At 50.1% G+C, this 17,743-nt stretch overlaps 1 protein-coding gene across 3 annotated transcripts; it reads right to left on the bottom strand.

The window, feature by feature from the left end:
- Positions 1 to 1,240: 1,240 nt before the first annotated feature.
- CCDC134 (coiled-coil domain containing 134) lies at positions 1,241 to 16,767 on the bottom strand. Of its 3 annotated transcripts, none has more exons than XM_039506960.1 (7): positions 16,535 to 16,767; positions 10,792 to 10,904; positions 8,253 to 8,374; positions 7,737 to 7,821; positions 5,925 to 6,106; positions 5,592 to 5,663; positions 1,241 to 3,667 (listed from the first exon to the last, which is right to left on the bottom strand). In XM_039506960.1, exons 2-7 carry the CDS (start codon positions 10,892 to 10,894, stop codon positions 3,542 to 3,544), a joined length of 690 nt encoding a protein of 229 aa, XP_039362894.1. In that variant the 5' UTR covers positions 10,895 to 10,904; positions 16,535 to 16,767; the 3' UTR covers positions 1,241 to 3,541. The 3 variants fall into 3 exon arrangements, with proteins under 3 accessions (XP_039362894.1, XP_039362910.1, XP_039362903.1); XM_039506976.1 differs by lacking the exon at positions 16,535 to 16,767 and adding an exon at positions 16,127 to 16,285; XM_039506969.1 differs by lacking the exon at positions 16,535 to 16,767 and adding an exon at positions 14,046 to 14,066.
- Between the last annotated feature and the right edge of the window lie 976 nt (positions 16,768 to 17,743).

Below are 17,743 nucleotides of genomic sequence, written 5' to 3'. Positions count from 1 at the left end.
CCTTGCTATCGCCTCTCACTCCCTACTGAGATGTCTGCTCCTGCTTCCATTCTTCCAGCCTTCATTGTCCACTTGTTTCATTTTCAAACGTTCACATCCTCGCTGTCGCCTGTGCTGCCCCTCACACTTGGGACCAGAGCCCCATAAACATCTGCAAGGTCACCTCACTGTCCACCTCCAGCTCCCTCTTGGAAACTCTTTTGCTGTGATGCCTACAAAAAACTTGCCAACAGGCTGCTGGTGAGCTGAGAACCCCTCCCGTCGTGATCACTATTGTCTCCTGGTATTCCCCTCCCTCTCTCTTTACCCATCATCTCTTGTCTTGGCTTACAATCTAAGCATCTTTGGGGTAGGGACCATCTTTTTTCTTCTGTTTGTACAATGCCTAGCTCAATGGGGTCCTGGTCTACGACTGCAGTACAAAATAATACCTGAACATTGGTTCCTGGAGCCCCATCCTTTCTTTGGGAGAGGGAGCAAAGGTATACATACGAGGGAGAAGAGAACAAGGAGAGATGCAAGCAACAAATCTCTCCCCAACTGCATGAGAAGCCAGCAAGGAGCAGGGATAAGTGCAGGCCCTGTGGGTTGTATGTCTTCCCCACGAGAGGTCTGAGGGTGCGTAACAGGAGATGGGATAGCCGTAGGGGATGGACCACTAGTCTGACCTAGCACGGCAGCCACAAGGGGCCAGATATTAGAATGTATTTAGTGCTTAAAGATGCAGGTGGTAGGCACTAATGGGATTTTCAAAAGCACCTAAGCAGGTTAGGCCCCTAAACTCCCTTTGAAATCAATGAGAGTTAGGTGACTAGCCTGCTTGGGCATTTTGAAAATCCCACTAGGCCCCTAAATACCTTTGAAAATCTAGCCCTAGATGCCAAGGAAGGTTGGAGGAGTGTGGGAAGAGAGTACCATTAAAAAGCTCGAAACTATAGTAATGCATATGTTAAATGAGACATTCCAGGGTTATTTGTGTCAATCTGAAGGAGGTGGTTGTGGGACAGGATTTTTGGAATATAGACAGTACATTTTAGAGGAAGATTAGTCTTTAAAGTGCTACAGTAACTAATTTAGCAGGTAACCAGACAGAATCAAGGGAACTCTTCCGATTGTATCTCAGCACCAATCCAGCCTCTAAAATGTAGGAGGTTCTCAACAGCCCCTGTACCCCAGAGACACCCCCAGGCATGCCCCAATTCAAAAGAGATCCCACTGAAACACTAACAAGATACAATGGTTTCATTTTAAAAATTCTGATTTATTCAAGAAAAAAAATGGCTTCCCCTTTCAATGCATGTCCAAGGAACAAAACAAATGTAACTGGCTCTTCATTTAAAAATAAACGACATTTCCCATCTCTGGCCATGTAAAATAGCCTGAAGGCAGCAAGTCAGACTACAGCGTCCCCTGACAGAGTCCCTTATTCCCCACAGAAGGATAATCCCCCAGCAAGAACAAGCTAGGGATGTGCGATTCAATCAGCGACTGAAAATACATCAAAAACAAATCTTGAGAGAGTAAATTTGAGTTCTCGTGCTCAAGACAGCGAGGGGCTGATAGCGCCAGCTGGAGCCAGGCGAATGCTGCACAACCTACTCATGCACAGCTCTGCCAACGGCCATCAATCCCGACTTGCAGCATCCCCAGCTGTTCCAGTTGTGAGCCCCTGTGCACTGAGTACCACTTGATACAAAGCCTCCACGCAATTTGGCTCACGTGCAAACATCCACTGGGGACTTGGATGAGATCCATCAAATTCATTTACTGGCAACCAGCTCCGGAGCTGGACTACAGCGTTAGCTGCACTGAGCCCAAGGCTGGATCGCTAACCTTTACCTTACTGATGAGAGTTAAAATGAACATTAGTCAGAAACCAGCATATTTCTAGTACACTTACAAGAACATGTCTGTATGGAATAGTTGCACATGCAAAAGAGAAAGCTTGTTGCTCTGAGACAGTAAGGCAGCAGGTCAGTAACAGTGCACTCACAATAACTCTGATTGGACGATTAAATCTACAGTCGGTTGCTTGGTCCAATGGAAAGAATCCATTTTTGACAGAACACATGATCAACTCTTTCTTCCCACTGTTTATGTAGTGGCAGGTCATCCTGCCACGGTGATCTAGTAGGTGGGTATCTTTTCATTTTAACACAGCAAAATAAAGGTAATTAAAAAAATCCACAACCCAAAGCACTAGGTGAATTTAGTGAGACTGAAAGTGCCAAACTGGGACCCACAGAGTTTGAGTCCCCTCTTTAGCCACAAAACAACTACAGTAAAGGTAGTCACAGCACAGGCTTCACATCCCCCCAACAACGTGCCTCAAATCTGGAGCAAGTGGGATTCTCTAGGGGGAAGGTGAAGAAGAGGAGTTCTGCCTCCATAGCTTATTCAATCCTTGGTCTTTTTGTCAAGGCTCCCACGTAGTGCCAGTGGCCATGGTGATTGTCCTGTGGGCACCTGTTTGCCAGGAACTGAGCTGAGACCAGAAACCACAAGCTCAGTTCATGCAAGCCACCAGCATAAGGAACCTTTTTTGTGGTGGTGGGGGTGGGGGGGTGTTCAGGCTGAGTCTTTACTCCAGATCCTTTGCTGGGAGGTCTTACGGTGACGTTACACTCTCTGGAGCCCGCTCAGTCTGTCCTTGCAAGCACAGCAGTCCCCCTCTCCTTCACCCCGCCCTCAAAAAACCCCCAAACACACACAACCTTCCCCCTGCAGCCCTGGGAAAGCGGGCTGCCTCCCACTACATGGGTGGGGGTTCACCCCTGTTGGCTCTCTCCAATCCAAATCAGCCAATGGTCTGTTTAGATTTAAAATCATGTTTTTTTAATAAAACAGCCATTAGAAAGGAGAGATCTGATTGGTGGATGGAGGTTCCGATAATGCAGGATTTGGTATAAGTGGCAGGGGAGGGACTAGCTGGCTAATTGAACCATACAAAAGCGCCATCCCCGTTGGAGCCACTGAGTTACACCGCCTACCCCCCATTTCCAGGGGGAAGGGAGCGTGTTCAATACATGATACATTGCATTTCTCCAGGAACTGAAGGTTCCCAAGGCCTGTGAGTATCTGGTCTAACCACACACCCTACCATGCTTTCCCTCTGACCGGTGTAACTATGCAGCTTGCAACATAGACCTGCCCAGTATAACTATGCCGTGTATCCTGCACTGTGGTTCCAGGGGGGCGGGTACCATTCTAATCCCTCCATGCAGTCTCATTGTTAGTATCAGCAAAGCCCTACAGTGCATGCACCCAATGGATGTTCTCTGCCGGACCCTCCATATGCCAATGACTATGGAGAGCTTCCCCATGGGGGGGTTGTATCCAGGAGCTGCGTCCAGTCCCTTCTCAGGATTCAATCCAGTCCTTGTCCGATACACCACAGAAAAAAGGAAAACAAAAACCATTAAACAAATTAAAGGTGACCCGCCCAGCCTTCTCCTGAGGCTGCTGAGGGAGTAGGACACTCTGCTTCCAGGCGCAGCATCTCCCAACAGCAGGGGTCTCAGTGACGAGGCAAGTGCCAGCGCTATAACTCTGACTGCGAGCGTGAGATTCGGGGCCCCTTGCGGATTTCCTTCCGTTTCTCTTCTTTCTTTCTCCGTTTCTCCTCCTCTCGCAGGGCCTTCTGGAACGTGTCTGCACTGGGGAAAAACTGAGAGCGCAAGGAGGAGTTCAGCTCCACAGGCCGCACAGGTGCAGACAGGAAAAGCAATCCCAGTGCCTTAGCAGTCTCGGGAAGCCTGACAATGTTAATTAATTAAGTCTCTTAATCCATAAAGGGGGGAGTCTCCACTCCCTTCTGCCAGCTGTAGCCTTACTGACGTCAGTGGAGAAAGCAGGTGATCCAAAGCCCATGAACAGACTTCTGATGACTCCCGTGGGCTTTAGATCAGACGCTAAGCAAGAGGCAAATCAGGCCCAATTACTTCTATGAGGCAGGTACAACTGCCCCCATCTTATCGATGGGGACATTCAGGAATAGAGAGATTAAGTGACTTGCCCACAGCAGTCCCATAAGCTCAGAGTCCCGACTCTCCTAGCCATGCAGACTGCAGAAGGGGCCCCCAACTCTGAGGCCATGCTGCGGCCAAATGTAGACTATCAGAAGGGAGAGAGGTGGGTTTGCGAGGGCAGCAGGGCCTGTTGGTAGCAGAGATGGCTCCTTGCCTTGCTGCCACGTGAGCATTCTCTGCCAGACCCGCTGTGTGCCAATAGCTATGGAGAGCTTTCCCACGGGGGGACTGAGTTGAAAGACCAGGACTCAGCAGTCAATCTGGACACAGCACCAGGCTCCAGGAAGAGCTGTGTCCAACAGGACAGACAGGCCTCGACTCGGGCCCTTTGAGGGCAAAGGGAGAGATAAACGGCAGAGTGCATGGACCTGCCTTTCCCACACTGCAATGCATCTCACGCATTGAGCAGCAAAAGGAATTCTCTCTCTGGAGCTGGAGCATTGAGACCCTCTAGGGAGGGGTCGCCGACACTGCTCCAGGGTCGGGGGGAAGAGGAAGGGAAAGGCATGACCAGACTGCTCACCAAATGGTGCCACCATCATGGACAACACGAATGGCTTGGCATGAACTTGGAATCCACCCCCACCTCCACCTCCACCTCAGGCATCGACAGCCCCAAAAGTTTGGCCTTTCCATTCCCAAACCAGCTGCCTTTAGTGCAGGTGTCAAATATAAAGGGCAGGGTAACAACCTTTATGTATGCAGTAACGTCAAATCCCTCCTAGCCAGAGGTACAGAATCACTTACCTGTAAGGGGTTAATCAGTTCAGTTAACCTAGTTGGCACCTGACCAGAAGGACCAATGGGAAAAGAAGATACTTTCAAATGGGGGGGGGGGGCTGTTTCTGCTCTTCTGTTTTGTTTTGTTTGCTCTTGGGACAAAGAGAGAGACCAAGCTGGTAACCCAGCTCCTAAAAAGATCCTGAACTGACACATTTAAAAAAACTGAAATTGTGAGTAATAGCAAGGAAATGTGTTAGATTATCTTTTGTTTTAGCTCGTGAATTTTCCCTATGCTAAGAGGTAATTTTATTCCTGTTTTGTAACTGGGAAGCAGAGTCAGAGGGGAATCCTCTGTGTTTTAAATCTTATTTACCCTGTAAAGTTATCTTCCATCCTGATCTTGCAGGTGTGATTCTTTTACTTTTTTTTTTTTTAAATAAAATTCTTCTTTTAAGAGCCTGATTGATTTTCAGTGTCCTAAAAACCAGGGGTTTGGTCTGTGCTCACTTTGTTAACGTATTGGTTGGTATATTATTCTCAAGCCTCCCCAGGAAAGGGGGTGAAGGGGCTTGGGGGGATATTTATATAGCGCTCCAAGTGGCCCCTCCCTGAATGGTTGTTTAAATCACTTGGTGGTGGCAGCAATACCATCCAAGGACAAGGAAAGGAATTTGTGCCTTGGGGAAGTTTTTAATCAAAACTGGTGGAATATAAACTTAGGGTGTCTTTCATGGGGTCCCCACATCTGTACTTCAGAGTGGGGAGGGAACCCTGACAGCAGGGGATAAAGGTGGAGGAGGAAACATGCACAGGGATTGACTCGTGGTTTTGCCATCTTACCTCAGAATGGTCAGTTTTAAAGGGATTCCGGTAATCTGGAGATTTCTCACTAATTCCCAGCTCCTGAGCCATCTGTGGATCAAAAGAAAGTCAGTGCTGGAGAGCAGCATCTCTCACCCTACTGCTCCATGCCCTGCCCCACCTCTCTTATTCCTCTCTCTCCTCCAACCCCATCTCTCCCCCTCTCGACTCTCTTCTCTCAGTTCCCTTCTCTCCCCATTTCTCCAGTCCAATAACCGCAGTCATCCCTCCCCCACCCCACCCTTCGGCCTGTCCCCTGCCTCCAGGGGGCCGGCCATGCTGGGAGTCAGGATGATAAGCGCAGAGCCTTACCAGTCCAAGCACTTGGGAGTGAGGTCCCTGATCGAACACGCCCGTCTGGTTGCAGAAGCTGATGCCCCAGCGGACCAGGTTGTTCCAGTTGGAGTTGCGGTCAAAGTAATGGTGGACGATTTTGGGGAAGCGCAGAACCACGTCTCCAAAGAAAGCCGTGTTCTCCACCACATGGGAATAGGCTAGGGGGCAGAGTCACAGGGACAGTCAGCAGAGTGTCTTGTTGCACATGCACATGTCCACTTCCTTCTGCACGTAAGCCAGCAGAGATCGCCTTCCAGCCAAGGAACTCTCGGTGTGGCCCCTACTTGCATGGCCAGGCCAGGGGGAAAGCCCGCCTCTCAAGCTGCCAAAAGGACTCCATGACAATCCCAGTTTAAGTGGTGACATGCAGGATGTGTCCTCAAACACAGCAAGCCCTAGGTGACTGGAGACTTCTAATTGTCTACGTCTGCTCCAGTCAGCAGACGTCCCAACGAGTAGGCACCCCTGGCTGGGTCTGGTTCAGCAAGGCGCTAATAAACACGGCAGAAGACTGCACTTTCCTACTGACAGAGATGAGGGATGGAAGAGCCCTAACAGGCAGCATCTTCTCCGCCCTCCTCAGACCTGGCTAATGCAGGATTATTCCTTGTGCTACCAACTCCAGGGGCCTCGTCTAGTCTAACTTTAAATAACTCAAGTGATGTGGCCCTCCAGCACTCGTTCCCCTTGGGAGACTGCTCTCCTGTATTATAGACCTAGGTGTTAGGACGTGTTTTTTTATACTCAGCCCAACTTTTCCCTTGGTCAATTTCTTGCTTTTAAGTCAGAGTTACAAACCCCCTTGGTTCACCTTCCCTCTCTGCTTGCCATTTACAGCCTACAGGTACTTTAGAAGGTTTGCATAGCCTCTCCTCACCCCCCCGCCCGCCATCATTTAGCCAAATTCTTAAAGACAATTCAGTCATCCCACAGGGCTGAATTCATCCCTCAGATACCAATCTGTGCATCTCTCTGGGTGGGAGTTGCCTGATGGTCTTTGTTTCCCTCATAAATCAATCCTCCAGCCATCATAGATACTGGCCCACAGGCTGTGGACAGAGTAAAATACAACTCTCCCCAGCCTCCATCCTTGAAGTGATTTTCTCTTCTGAAACCATTACTGGCCAGCAACTGCTTAAAGAGAGGGTAACTGACAGAGGTTCTTGTGTTCCTCTACAATGTAAGGGCTCTCAATCCTCATGCTTCAGGTCATAAACTACTCATTAGCTGGGGTCAGGAAGAAATTTCTTCCTCCACATTCTGTATAGCATTGCACAAAGAGATGCATTATGGGAGGTTTTACACCTCCCTCTGAAGCATTCAGCATTGAATACTGTTGAAGACAGGATACCAGATGAGGTGGCCCAATCAATTGTTTTGGTCTCCAGTGTCCTCCTTGTTCAGCACACTATTTTCATCAGCCATGCAGAAGAAACAGACAGATTCTGTTCTGCTTCACAGATCACTGGCAGAGTCCCCTGGCTCCACTCCCATCCCAGGATCTTCTAGATGCTGGCAACAATGACGCAGGAAGCAGGACAAAGAGCCAAGTGGATGAGAAAGGGTTCCCAGCTTGGACTGACCAGAGAGGCAGTAATGGTTTCATAGATTTTTAAGGCCAGCAGGGACCATTAGATCATCTAGTCAGACTTCCTGGACAACACAGGCCATCGAATTTCCCCCGTTACCCCTGCACTGAGCCCATTTGAAAAGGCAACTGAGAGGGAGAGAGAAGTATGAAAGAGCACTGGAAGCGGAAACTGGGATTCAAAGGAGAGGAAGTCCTACCATCCTTTAGCTTCTCATCCTGAGGGAAGGGCCCATCTGGAGGCACATCTGCGGCTATAAGGACCGCCCGGGAGTCCTCCAGCACCTGAACAGTCAGAAAGTGAACTCAGTGAATCCATCTGCCTCCCAGATCTGATGTTCCTCCTGCCTGTCCCAGGTGTCCTGCCAGCTCCAGGCTCCTCTCACTCCCCCTCCTCCTTTTTGTTGCTGCGGCAGCTTGATGGTGCAGTCTGTCCCGACTTTCCCACCCTGTTTTAAAACATAGCCCCGCCCTCTCATGCCCATAGTGACCTTGGGTCCAGTTCCGAACCCCACTGCTCATTCTTATCAACCTCCTTCTTCTCCCCTCCTCCCCCCACTCCCGTTGTCACGTTCCCATTGTGGTGCTCTGGGCTGGGACACGCCCGTAGGAACATGGGATAAAGGTAAGTTGTACTGAGCCCTCCCAAAGAGCACCCAGCGGCACCCAAAGCCCCGGAGGAGGGCTGGGGGCGGCAGTTAGTGGGTGACGCTCACTTTGAAGAGTCCCTTGAGCATGATGTCGATGATTTTATATTGTTGGTTCACGTCATTGAGCTCAATCAGGTTCTTCAGCGCGTTCATCTGGTCCTTGCGCTTCACCTCAAACAGCTTCTTATCTGCAGCTCTGTCAAGGATCGTGCCCACTGCCCAGACGTCAATGCTGGACCAGGCCCTGCCTCCTGACAGCACCGCAGCGTCCAACACTGAGGCCTCTGAGGTTACGTCTACCTTGCATCTGGGATCGAGCCTCCCAGCCCGGGTGCACACAGTTGTGTTGGCGAGGCTTGCGTTATTGTGCTCAAAACAGCTGTGCAGCACCTCCCCACCTTCCTATGCTCGAGAGCCCGAGCTGCAACATCACTGCAGCATCTACACAGCTATTTTTAGTGCACTAGCATGAGCCCTGCCAGCACACATTTGTGGACCTGGGATGGGAGGCTCACTCCCAAAGGCAGTGTAGATACACCGTTAGGAACGCCGCCCATAGTTTCCCACAGACAGGCCACTTCCCTCTTTCCCAGAGCTGGGCTCAGCCCCACGATCTCATTTTATGGGCTTGTAACAGTTTTTCCCTCCCACAACTCCAAACTCAATGATTTCCAGCTGAGATGCACTCACCCATGCAGCACTCCAGAAGGGAGACCACCCAGGCCAGTACAACCAATCATTTATGGAGCCTCCATGGTGTCTGAGGACAGGGTGTAAGTGACTGAGCCTATCCGCTCCAGCAGTTCAGAGATGGGAAACAGGAGCAGGCTTTTACCAACCCTGCAACACAGACATCTGCCAACAACCCCCTTGGGGCATTTAATAAATAACCACTTATATAAAGCTTAACATTTACAACCTACTGATATGACTGGCAGTCTGGGAACAGCCACTCTGAACTCACGTCAATTCCCAACCTCTCCTGCAATACACCAGGGGCTTTGAGCATCCTGTAACGCCAATCTGATTAACCCTTCACCAGGGGAGGCTGGCACAGACAGGAAGGATCCATGTCAGTTGCCAATGGCCAGTAAGAATGATAAACACAGAAGAGATATAGACCAGGCCGAGTGAACCAATGTACAAAGCAGCCCCTCACCAATAGCAACAGTGTCAGGCAATCACGGTGAGATAGCCCCATGCATTCGTAGTGTAACTTGGTTAAAGTTTTAAACTAAAAGTCACTTCAACTAGGCAATTATTTTGACTGGTTCCTTGAGGGTTCACTTAAAGGACGGCACTCCAGATTGTCACACTCCAGTGAAGAGAGAAGTATGGTCCAGGTCCTCAGCTGGTGTATGCTAGCATAGCTCCAGGGAAGTCAATGGAGCAGCACCAAGCTACACCAGTGCATGATCTGGCTGAAAAGTTCAGTCCGTTTACCTGCTGAAGAAGTAATCAATAGCGACTGGGTGGTGTGTGCTGATTGGTAAGAGAATTGCCCGGCTGATCTCTAAGACCTGGAAGGAATAGGACCTTTTGGCTTTGATCCCAGGCCTGTGGAAGATTTTGGATTATTTTTGGAGAATTCATATGGATTAAGACAGGACAAACCCTGACAATTCCTGCAAGAATCTCACTGAAAGTATTTGGAAGCGGGGAGAGAAAGTGTATTACGGGGTCACTGTGCTTTTCTCCCTGGGAGCACAGGACAGGTCACCACACTGCGGCGCAAACTCTTGTCTAGAATACAGTCTGTACCTACTCTGCACCAAGCTGAGAGTCTGCCTCTGTGCTAACCAAGGATAAAAGAATGACGCGAAATGGGTCTTATATAAGCAAACTACTGAGCCTAGATCAGGGGTCGGCAACCTTTCGGAAGTGGTGTGCCGAGTTTTCATTTATTCACTCTAATTCAAGGTTCCGCGTGCCAGTAATACATTTTAATGTTTTTGGAAGGTCTCTTTCTATAAGTCTATAATATATAACTAAACTATTGTTGTATGTAAAGTAAATAAGGTTTTTAAAATGTTTAAGAAGCTTGCATTTTAATTTCATTTTAAATGAGAGTCCCCTGGACTGGTGGCCAGGACCCAAGCAGTGTGAGTGCCACTGAAAATCAGCTCATGTGCCGCCTTTGGCACACATGCCATAGGTTGCCTACCCCTGGCCTAGATAAATCCTCCCTACAGAAGAGCGAAGACGTGGCAGCTCAGCAGTTCTGATGCTATCCCATAATCAGAGAAATCAGAGTCAGGGTCATCTAGTTCATCTCCTATCACCTGGCTAACACAGGCTTGGTCTTTGCAATTCCTCGTCTCAGCCCAGCTCCACCTGACTCAGTTAATATGGTTCCAACCACTGCCCCTGGGGACTGGTCCCCAGTGTGTTACATCTCACAGTGAGGAAATAGGTCCCAATATTCAGTCTGCATTTTCCTTAGTTCGCTTTTACATCATTATCCATAATTCTAACCCTGAGGCCCCCTCAATAACTCTTTTCCCTCTTCGGTGCTTAATCCTTCTAATACCTGTCAACTGCTCTTGCAGTTCTCCCCCAGCCCGCCCTCACTCACAGCCCAAGTGCAGCCTGGAGAGAAGGATACAGATTTCCAACCCAGAGTCTATGCTCTGTTTCTCCGTGTCTGAAGAGCTGCTCCTGGACAACGTCAGCGTGAAGAGAAAGGTGCAGACCCGGAACAGATCCATGTCTGAAGTCCTGGATCAGAACAAAACAACAACAAAGACTTCATGAGCTGGATAAGATGTACAAACCTCCCCACACATCCCAGCGCCACGTGCCACACAACCTCTGACATCCGGAGCCAAACAGCATCCCCAGGACAGATGATATGGGTTCTCGTTGAAGAGGCTCCTTTCTCAACAGTCTTATATCGATTTCTCTGTCTTCTCCCCACTGCACAACAGGTGCATTAGTAGGGGGAGGCAGGGCTGCCACTTCCTCTTACGTTTCATCCAATAGTCACTGGCAGAAGCAGGATGGTGGCCAAGATCCATCAGGAACTGCCCAGCACAAGAAACAGGGATATCAGACTATATGGGACAGGGCTCTGACCCCGTTCACCAAATCCGGTTATTCTCAATGAAGTCTGAACGCCATTTAACCTACTCTTCAAACTTGCCTTTAGCAACTGTGTTCTATGCTACTGCCTAAAGCCACTCTCCTAAGAGCTTCCAACCCAAACAGTTCTATATTTCACTGCAGGGTGTCACTCCCGTTCCTGCCTCGGCATTAGCTCCTTTGGGGTATTATCTATTCCATGCCAACCTGTTAGGATCTCCCCTCACTTAATCGCCTGAGCAGGGTTCAGGGGGTAGGGAGATACAACCAACAATTATAATTCAAAGGGGGGGAGACTCAGCTCAAAAAGTTTGAAAACTGCTCAGGGGGCAGGGAAAGGAGTAGCTAGGGCCTAGGCGCTGTGTGCACTGAGGCATGTAGCACAAGGTGCATGGAGAGGAGTAGCTAGGAGCTGTGTGCAGGCAGGGGGTTGTTCAGGGGGTAGCTAGGAGCTGTGTGCAGTGAGGCGTATAACTCAGGGTACACAGAGAGGGGTACCTAATTGCTGTGTACAGGCAGGGGGTAGCTCAGAGAGCAGGGTAGCTAGGAGCCGTGTGCAGGCAGGGGGTGGCTAGGAGCCGTGTGCAGGCAGGGGGTGGCTAGGAGCCGTGTGCAGTGAGGCATGTAGTGCAGGGAGAGGAGTAGCTGGAGCTGTGTGCAGGCAGGGGGTAGCTCAGAGAGCAGGGTAGCTAGGAGCTGTGTGCAGGCAGGGGGTGGCTAGGAGCCGTGTGCAGTGAGGCATGTAGCTCAGGGTGCAGGGAGAGGAGCTGTGTGCTGGGCGGGCACACCTTGTTGCAGTCGCTGCTCATGAGGGCTCTGCTGGCCCTGGAGCCAGGACCCTCGCCTGGGCAGGTCTTACCAGCTGCCCGAGAAGTCAAAGGGGGCTGGGAGCTGAGAAGCAGCCACAACTCTGGTGACCAGCAGCAGCAGAACCCAGCTCCAGCCTCCAACCTGGCTAGGAGGCAGGGTCTAGGGGTACTGAGGGAGAGAAAGAAGTGTGTATGTGTATGTGTGGGGGGGAGGGGGGGAGCTGCCCTCTGGATTGCCCCACTCTGGATAAGTCACTGCAGTTTGAAGGGGGGGACAACGCCCTCCAAGGCCCCTCCCCCCCAAATCTGCCCCTGGTCTTCCGGCTTCAGCCCTACAGGGAGTGCCACGGCTCCTGGCTTCAGCCCTGCAGGGGGCACCAGCGCTTGTGGTTTTAGCCCCACGGGGGGCACCAGGGCTCGGTTTAAGCTCCTGCAGCTCCCGGCTTCAGTCTCGTGGGGGACTCGGGCTCATGGCTCCAGGCTTCCTCCCCGTGGCTCCCAGCTTTAGCCCCCCCGGGGGCACCAAGGCTCCAGACTTCAGCCGTGGCCCCTGCAGCCCCCCTGAAAACAGCCTGTGGCCCCCCAGTTAAGAACCACGGCACTAGCGTATGTGGTAAGTAAAGACAGGCACTGTAGGGTCTGCATAACAGAACTCGCTCTGCCTGGGGGATCCAGTCCCTGAGCAAGAAAAGAGAATGTCGTCAGATCAGGTAGAAGTGGTCCTGCCTGGAGTGCTAGATTTACAGTAATCCCTCAGGTGGGGGATGAGAGACACATCAAGGAGGGTCAGAGAGGTCCACATATAAGTCAACATGTGCCTTCTCTCCGGGCACAGATTTCTTGGCACATATCAGGATAAATAAGGTCTACAAAGAAAAACAGCCCCTGGTTATTCAGGTGCTGGGATTGAGAGCTCTCTCAAGAGTCTATTCTGCTTCTCCAAGGGAAAAGAACATTATGGAGAGCAGCAGAGCCAACCAAACCACCCCCCTCTGGGCCGCTCCCTCCAGGGACAAAGGCTGATAGTTGACAGGACTAAACTTTTTATTGCAATGTAACAAACACTGCAAGTCAATTCTTTCCGAATAGGTAATTTGTCCAACTGAAACAGGGGATCTGCACTGGTAGCTGCAAATCCCAGAACATGAATCATCAGGTAAACCTCTCTCCCATAGGAGTCAGAGTCCCACCACGCCAGACTACCAGGTTCAGGCCACTGGTTTACAGGGCTTGGGGTGGAAATTTTCAGGTGATGCTCTTCTGTGTTTTCTCTAGGAAAAAATTCCCCTTGGAAGTTGGAATCCTTGCCTCAGCCTTCATCATCTTAGGGATCATATGAGAGGGAGAAATTTGAAATATACATTCCCCACCTCCCACTGAAACAATCTTTGCTCAGGCAGAGTTGTTGCCACAACCTCAGGCAGAGAGAACGTTGGGAAGCAAAGGCCTATGATGTTCCAGATGGGAAGCAGTTGCCACTAATATTCTCTGCCAGCTCTGTCCAGCTGGTTGGTTCAGCAGAAAATCCATTTGTCTGAATTGGTTGCTTGAATCTCCCAATGTAGATTGTGTTTAAACAGCCAGTATGAATAGCCTGGCTGTGAGAATGGTTACCATTTTCAATTCAATTAGAAGGGGGCAGTAAGCTTTAAATATTCTCCTGCAGTAACTCAAAATCCACAGCATCTGGCTAGTGCACGAGAAGAAAATCTGCAATCTACCTCTATCTTCCAGGATTCGTGTCTCCTTGGTATCTGTGCTCCTAACGAGCGGTTAGGGATTTATTCTCACAACAACTCCAGGAGTTAGAGATGTATCATTATCCCCACTTGAATTTAAAATATACACACACACACAAGGCACTGGGCAGAGAAATTAAATCACTCGTCCCAGGTCTACAGAGAGTCTGTGGCAAAGAAGTGAATGGGATCGTCAATTCTCTTGCTAGCCCTCTGCTTTAACCACAAACCTCTTTAGTGAAATGGATCGATTAGGTGCCTTGTCCGAGCTGAACGAAATGTAAAAAACAAACAGCATCAGTGGTGGAAACAATACAAGATATTCTCACTTCTTTACATCTGAACAGCGTGAGATATTAGTAACACAGGTATGGAATAATTAAATACAATGACCTCAGTGGTCCCTTAAAATGCAGATTAGATAGATTAAATATTCTGGGGCAGATCATCACATGGTGTTCAATAGGAGTGATGCCACTTAAGTCGATGGAGCCCCCATGATTTATGCCAGCTATGGATCCGGCCCCAGCATATTTAATTTTAGTGGCTTGTGTTCACTTGAGGGAAATCAGCAGCACCTTAAAAGGCTCATGTGTGGTACGGTTGTACCATGGAGCTTCCCTTTAAGCACTGCGGGAGCCAGTCTTTATCACACAGGGTGGTAATGGTGTGGAAATTGGATTAGCTCTCATTTCCCCAGCAGCTTTCTGAAAAACCCAGCCATCTGATTGTCATCCACACATCAATTACAGAACAGCAAGCATCACACAAGTAGGACATAATTCTGTCACAATGTAGGCTGTGAAAAATCTTGAAAGCTATCTGTCCTTTTTAAGGACTGCTTTTTAATTACCAGAATGGGAGCATGGGGAGGTGTGGGGGGGAGAATGAGACCATGATGTGACAGAGGAGAGAGTCCCTCTATGGAATGCACATACTCCCTGTAATTGTTGTCGAGCACATAGATGATATGAGGATAGGTGCCATGTGTGGGTGGGTATGAAGGAGAGATCCAAGTACAGAAAATTTCAGTGTTTGACAGCAAGAGAGCCTTTTATAAAAGTGACATGCTTCCAACAATGGAAAAAGGGAAAAGAAAATTACCTCTCCTAAGCATGTCAGAGGGATTATCTATTGAGATATATCGAAGAGTAACTGCAGGAAAGATCAAAGTGATTTACAGACATTAATTAAAGCATCACAAACAACCCATGTGAATTCCACCTTTCTATGAGGCATTCAGCTGAGATCATCTGTTGGAGTCTAGCAGGCGTATCCTATACCAGAGGCCATAGGTGCCATGAACAGGGGGGAAGAAGGTCTGGTGGCCTTCAGTCCCTCATGTCTTTTTCTTGCACTACTCTGCTCCAGAGAGATGCTGAGAAGCAGACCTTCAGAGGGAGGTGTATAAGGTCAGAAAGAAGCTTCCTCCTTTGTGGTATAATAATGCAAAGTCAGAGGCATTATGGGGAGTTTAAGCCTTCCTCTGAAACATCTAGATTTGGCTGCTATCAGAGACACAGAATAATAGATCAGCAAGGTCATTGGGCTGATCTAATATCACAATTCCTTCCATAGTTATAAAGAGGACACCATTTTTTGCACACGACATCTCAGACTAACATCCAATCAGAAAGTTACCCTCTTGGGCAGGAACAAAACTGTACCAGGTACCGGCCAGACTCCTCAACTAAGTATTGCTAGTAGTGTGAGCAAGGAACTGAAAGACAACGGGGATCTATGCAGTGCTTAATTTGCATCATGGCTGAGCACTGGTGCTTCTAGGCTTGGCAGCTCATAGGCCCAGCACCTCTGGGCTTGCCCCATCAGTTATGAAAGTAAAAACAAAAAAATTTGAGCCCTGGCACCTGTTTGAGCCCGAAACCTCTTTCATTACAAAATTAAGCACTAGATCTATGCCTAGCTCTGCCTATGACTCATGGCCTGCATGACCACTCAACTTAGCCGTGCTGCAGTTTACCCATCTGTAAAATGGGCATAACAACACAGCTGTCTCACAGGGTGTTGTGAGGCTGGTCTATGAAGCACTCTGAGACACTTCAACGAAAGATGCTCTAAGCGACATGGAGAAGCCCATCCAGCCCAGTGATTTGCTTGCATTTTATTAGCTTGATCTTGAAATAGCCCCCTGCACACCACAGGTCCTCTGCATTGCCTAGTCTAGGAGGGTGGGTATGGCTTGTGGCCAGCCTGAAATTAGGCTACCATCGTTCTCCAGCGATCCACCCCCTCCTCTCCGTTAACCCCCTCTGTGCCTAGCCATGAAGAACAAGTCATCACGGGAACTTACGGTGGTGCCCCCGGAAAGTCAGGCACAGGCTCCTGCTCCTTCCACCGCAGGCGGCTTGTTAAGCAGGAGCCGGCAGTAAGAGCAGCGCTGCGGGGCTGGCGCAGGGCCCCAGGGCAGCTCAGCGCCAGGCGGGCGGGCTACAGCAGAAAGCCACGTTCCGGTCTCCCCCTGCCCACGAGAGAGCCACGAGCCTCCCCGGCGCCGGGGGCTGGTGCCACTGCACCCTGCCGGCCTGGCCGCTGGGCGAGCCGGTCTCTCCCCACCGGCCGGGGCTGAGCAGCCCGCGGCGGGCAGCAGCTGGCCCCGCGCCCGGCACGTGCGGGCAGCGCTCAGCCCGCGCTCCCCCGGGACCGGGCTGCGCCGCGATCGCACCTGCCGAGCAGCGCCGGCCCCCGGCCGCGCCCTCACCTGCCGCCGCCGGGGAGGCTCCAGCCTGCGGGGCCGCCGCTCACTGGCACCGGGCTGTCATGCCGCCGCCGCCGCTCTTCTGCTGCCCGGGAGCGGGCGGTGCGGGCCGGCTGCGCGAAGCACGATCCAGCATGCACCGCTCGGCGATGTCACTTCCTGAGCCGGGCCGGTGCGGGGCGCTCGGGCCGCGGCGGAGCAGCAGGGGCAGCGACCGGTGCTGCCTGGGCCCGGTTCACTGCACAGCTACAGTCACGCCGTTCGGAGCACAACGTGACTCCAGTCGCCTTCTGGACTTCAACCTGGTGACAACACAGGCCGCTGAACCTGGTCAACAATTTGGTGTCTCACGCACACACACACACACACAGAGCAGGTGTCTCGATTTTAAAAGGACCAGCCCGATTTTAGGGTCTTTGCCCTATATAGGATCAGTGCTTAATTTGTAATGAAAGAGGTGCTGGGGCTCAAACAATTTTTTTACTTTAATAACTGACTGGGCAAACCCAGACGTGCTGGGGCTCTGAACTGCAAAGCTGAGAGGTGCCGTGGCTGCCTCAGCACAAATTAAGCACTGTGTAGGACCCTATTACCCTCCCCTCTTGATTTTTCACACTTCTTGTCGAGTCACCCTAGCACACACGTACAAGGCAATCTAGGGTGACCAGATGTCCCAATTTTATAGGGACAGTCCCGATTTTGGGGTCTTTTTCTTATATAGGCTTCTATTAACCCCCACCCCGGTCTCAATTTTTCGCATTTGCTGTCTGGTCACCCTATGGCAATCTCAATAACACAGATGCACCATAGGATGCCAGCCCAGCAAGGGCTGCATTTCGGGGGCAGAGGAATATCTGCTGTATATTCAATCTGTAAAATCTTTTGGATCCTTCAGGCGGAAAGACCCTAGAAATGTAAGGTGATGACTAAGAGGATTTTTTAAAAACAAAATGTCTTTGAACCATACAGAACATGGAGTGGAAATAGATCAAAACTAAATGACGAAAATGAAAAGATAACCTTCAAAATAAAATGTATAGATTTAAAGTGTTAAATATGCAGAGGCAAAAGGCTAGCTCAGGCCAGTGCTTGCATATGTGCCTTTGCTCATTCCAGTGTTCCCACTGAGGTCAGTAAGACTGCTCACATGGATAAAATTGGGTCACCTCATCTGCATAAATATTAGCAGGATTAAGACCTTGAAGTGTGAAC

The sequence above is a fragment of the Mauremys reevesii genome, linkage group 1 (genome assembly GCF_016161935.1).
Source record: "Mauremys reevesii isolate NIE-2019 linkage group 1, ASM1616193v1, whole genome shotgun sequence".
Classification (NCBI taxonomy): domain Eukaryota; kingdom Metazoa; phylum Chordata; order Testudines; family Geoemydidae; genus Mauremys; species Mauremys reevesii.
Note: the sequence above shows the minus strand (reverse complement) of the source record. Positions and strands in the feature narration are given on the sequence as shown.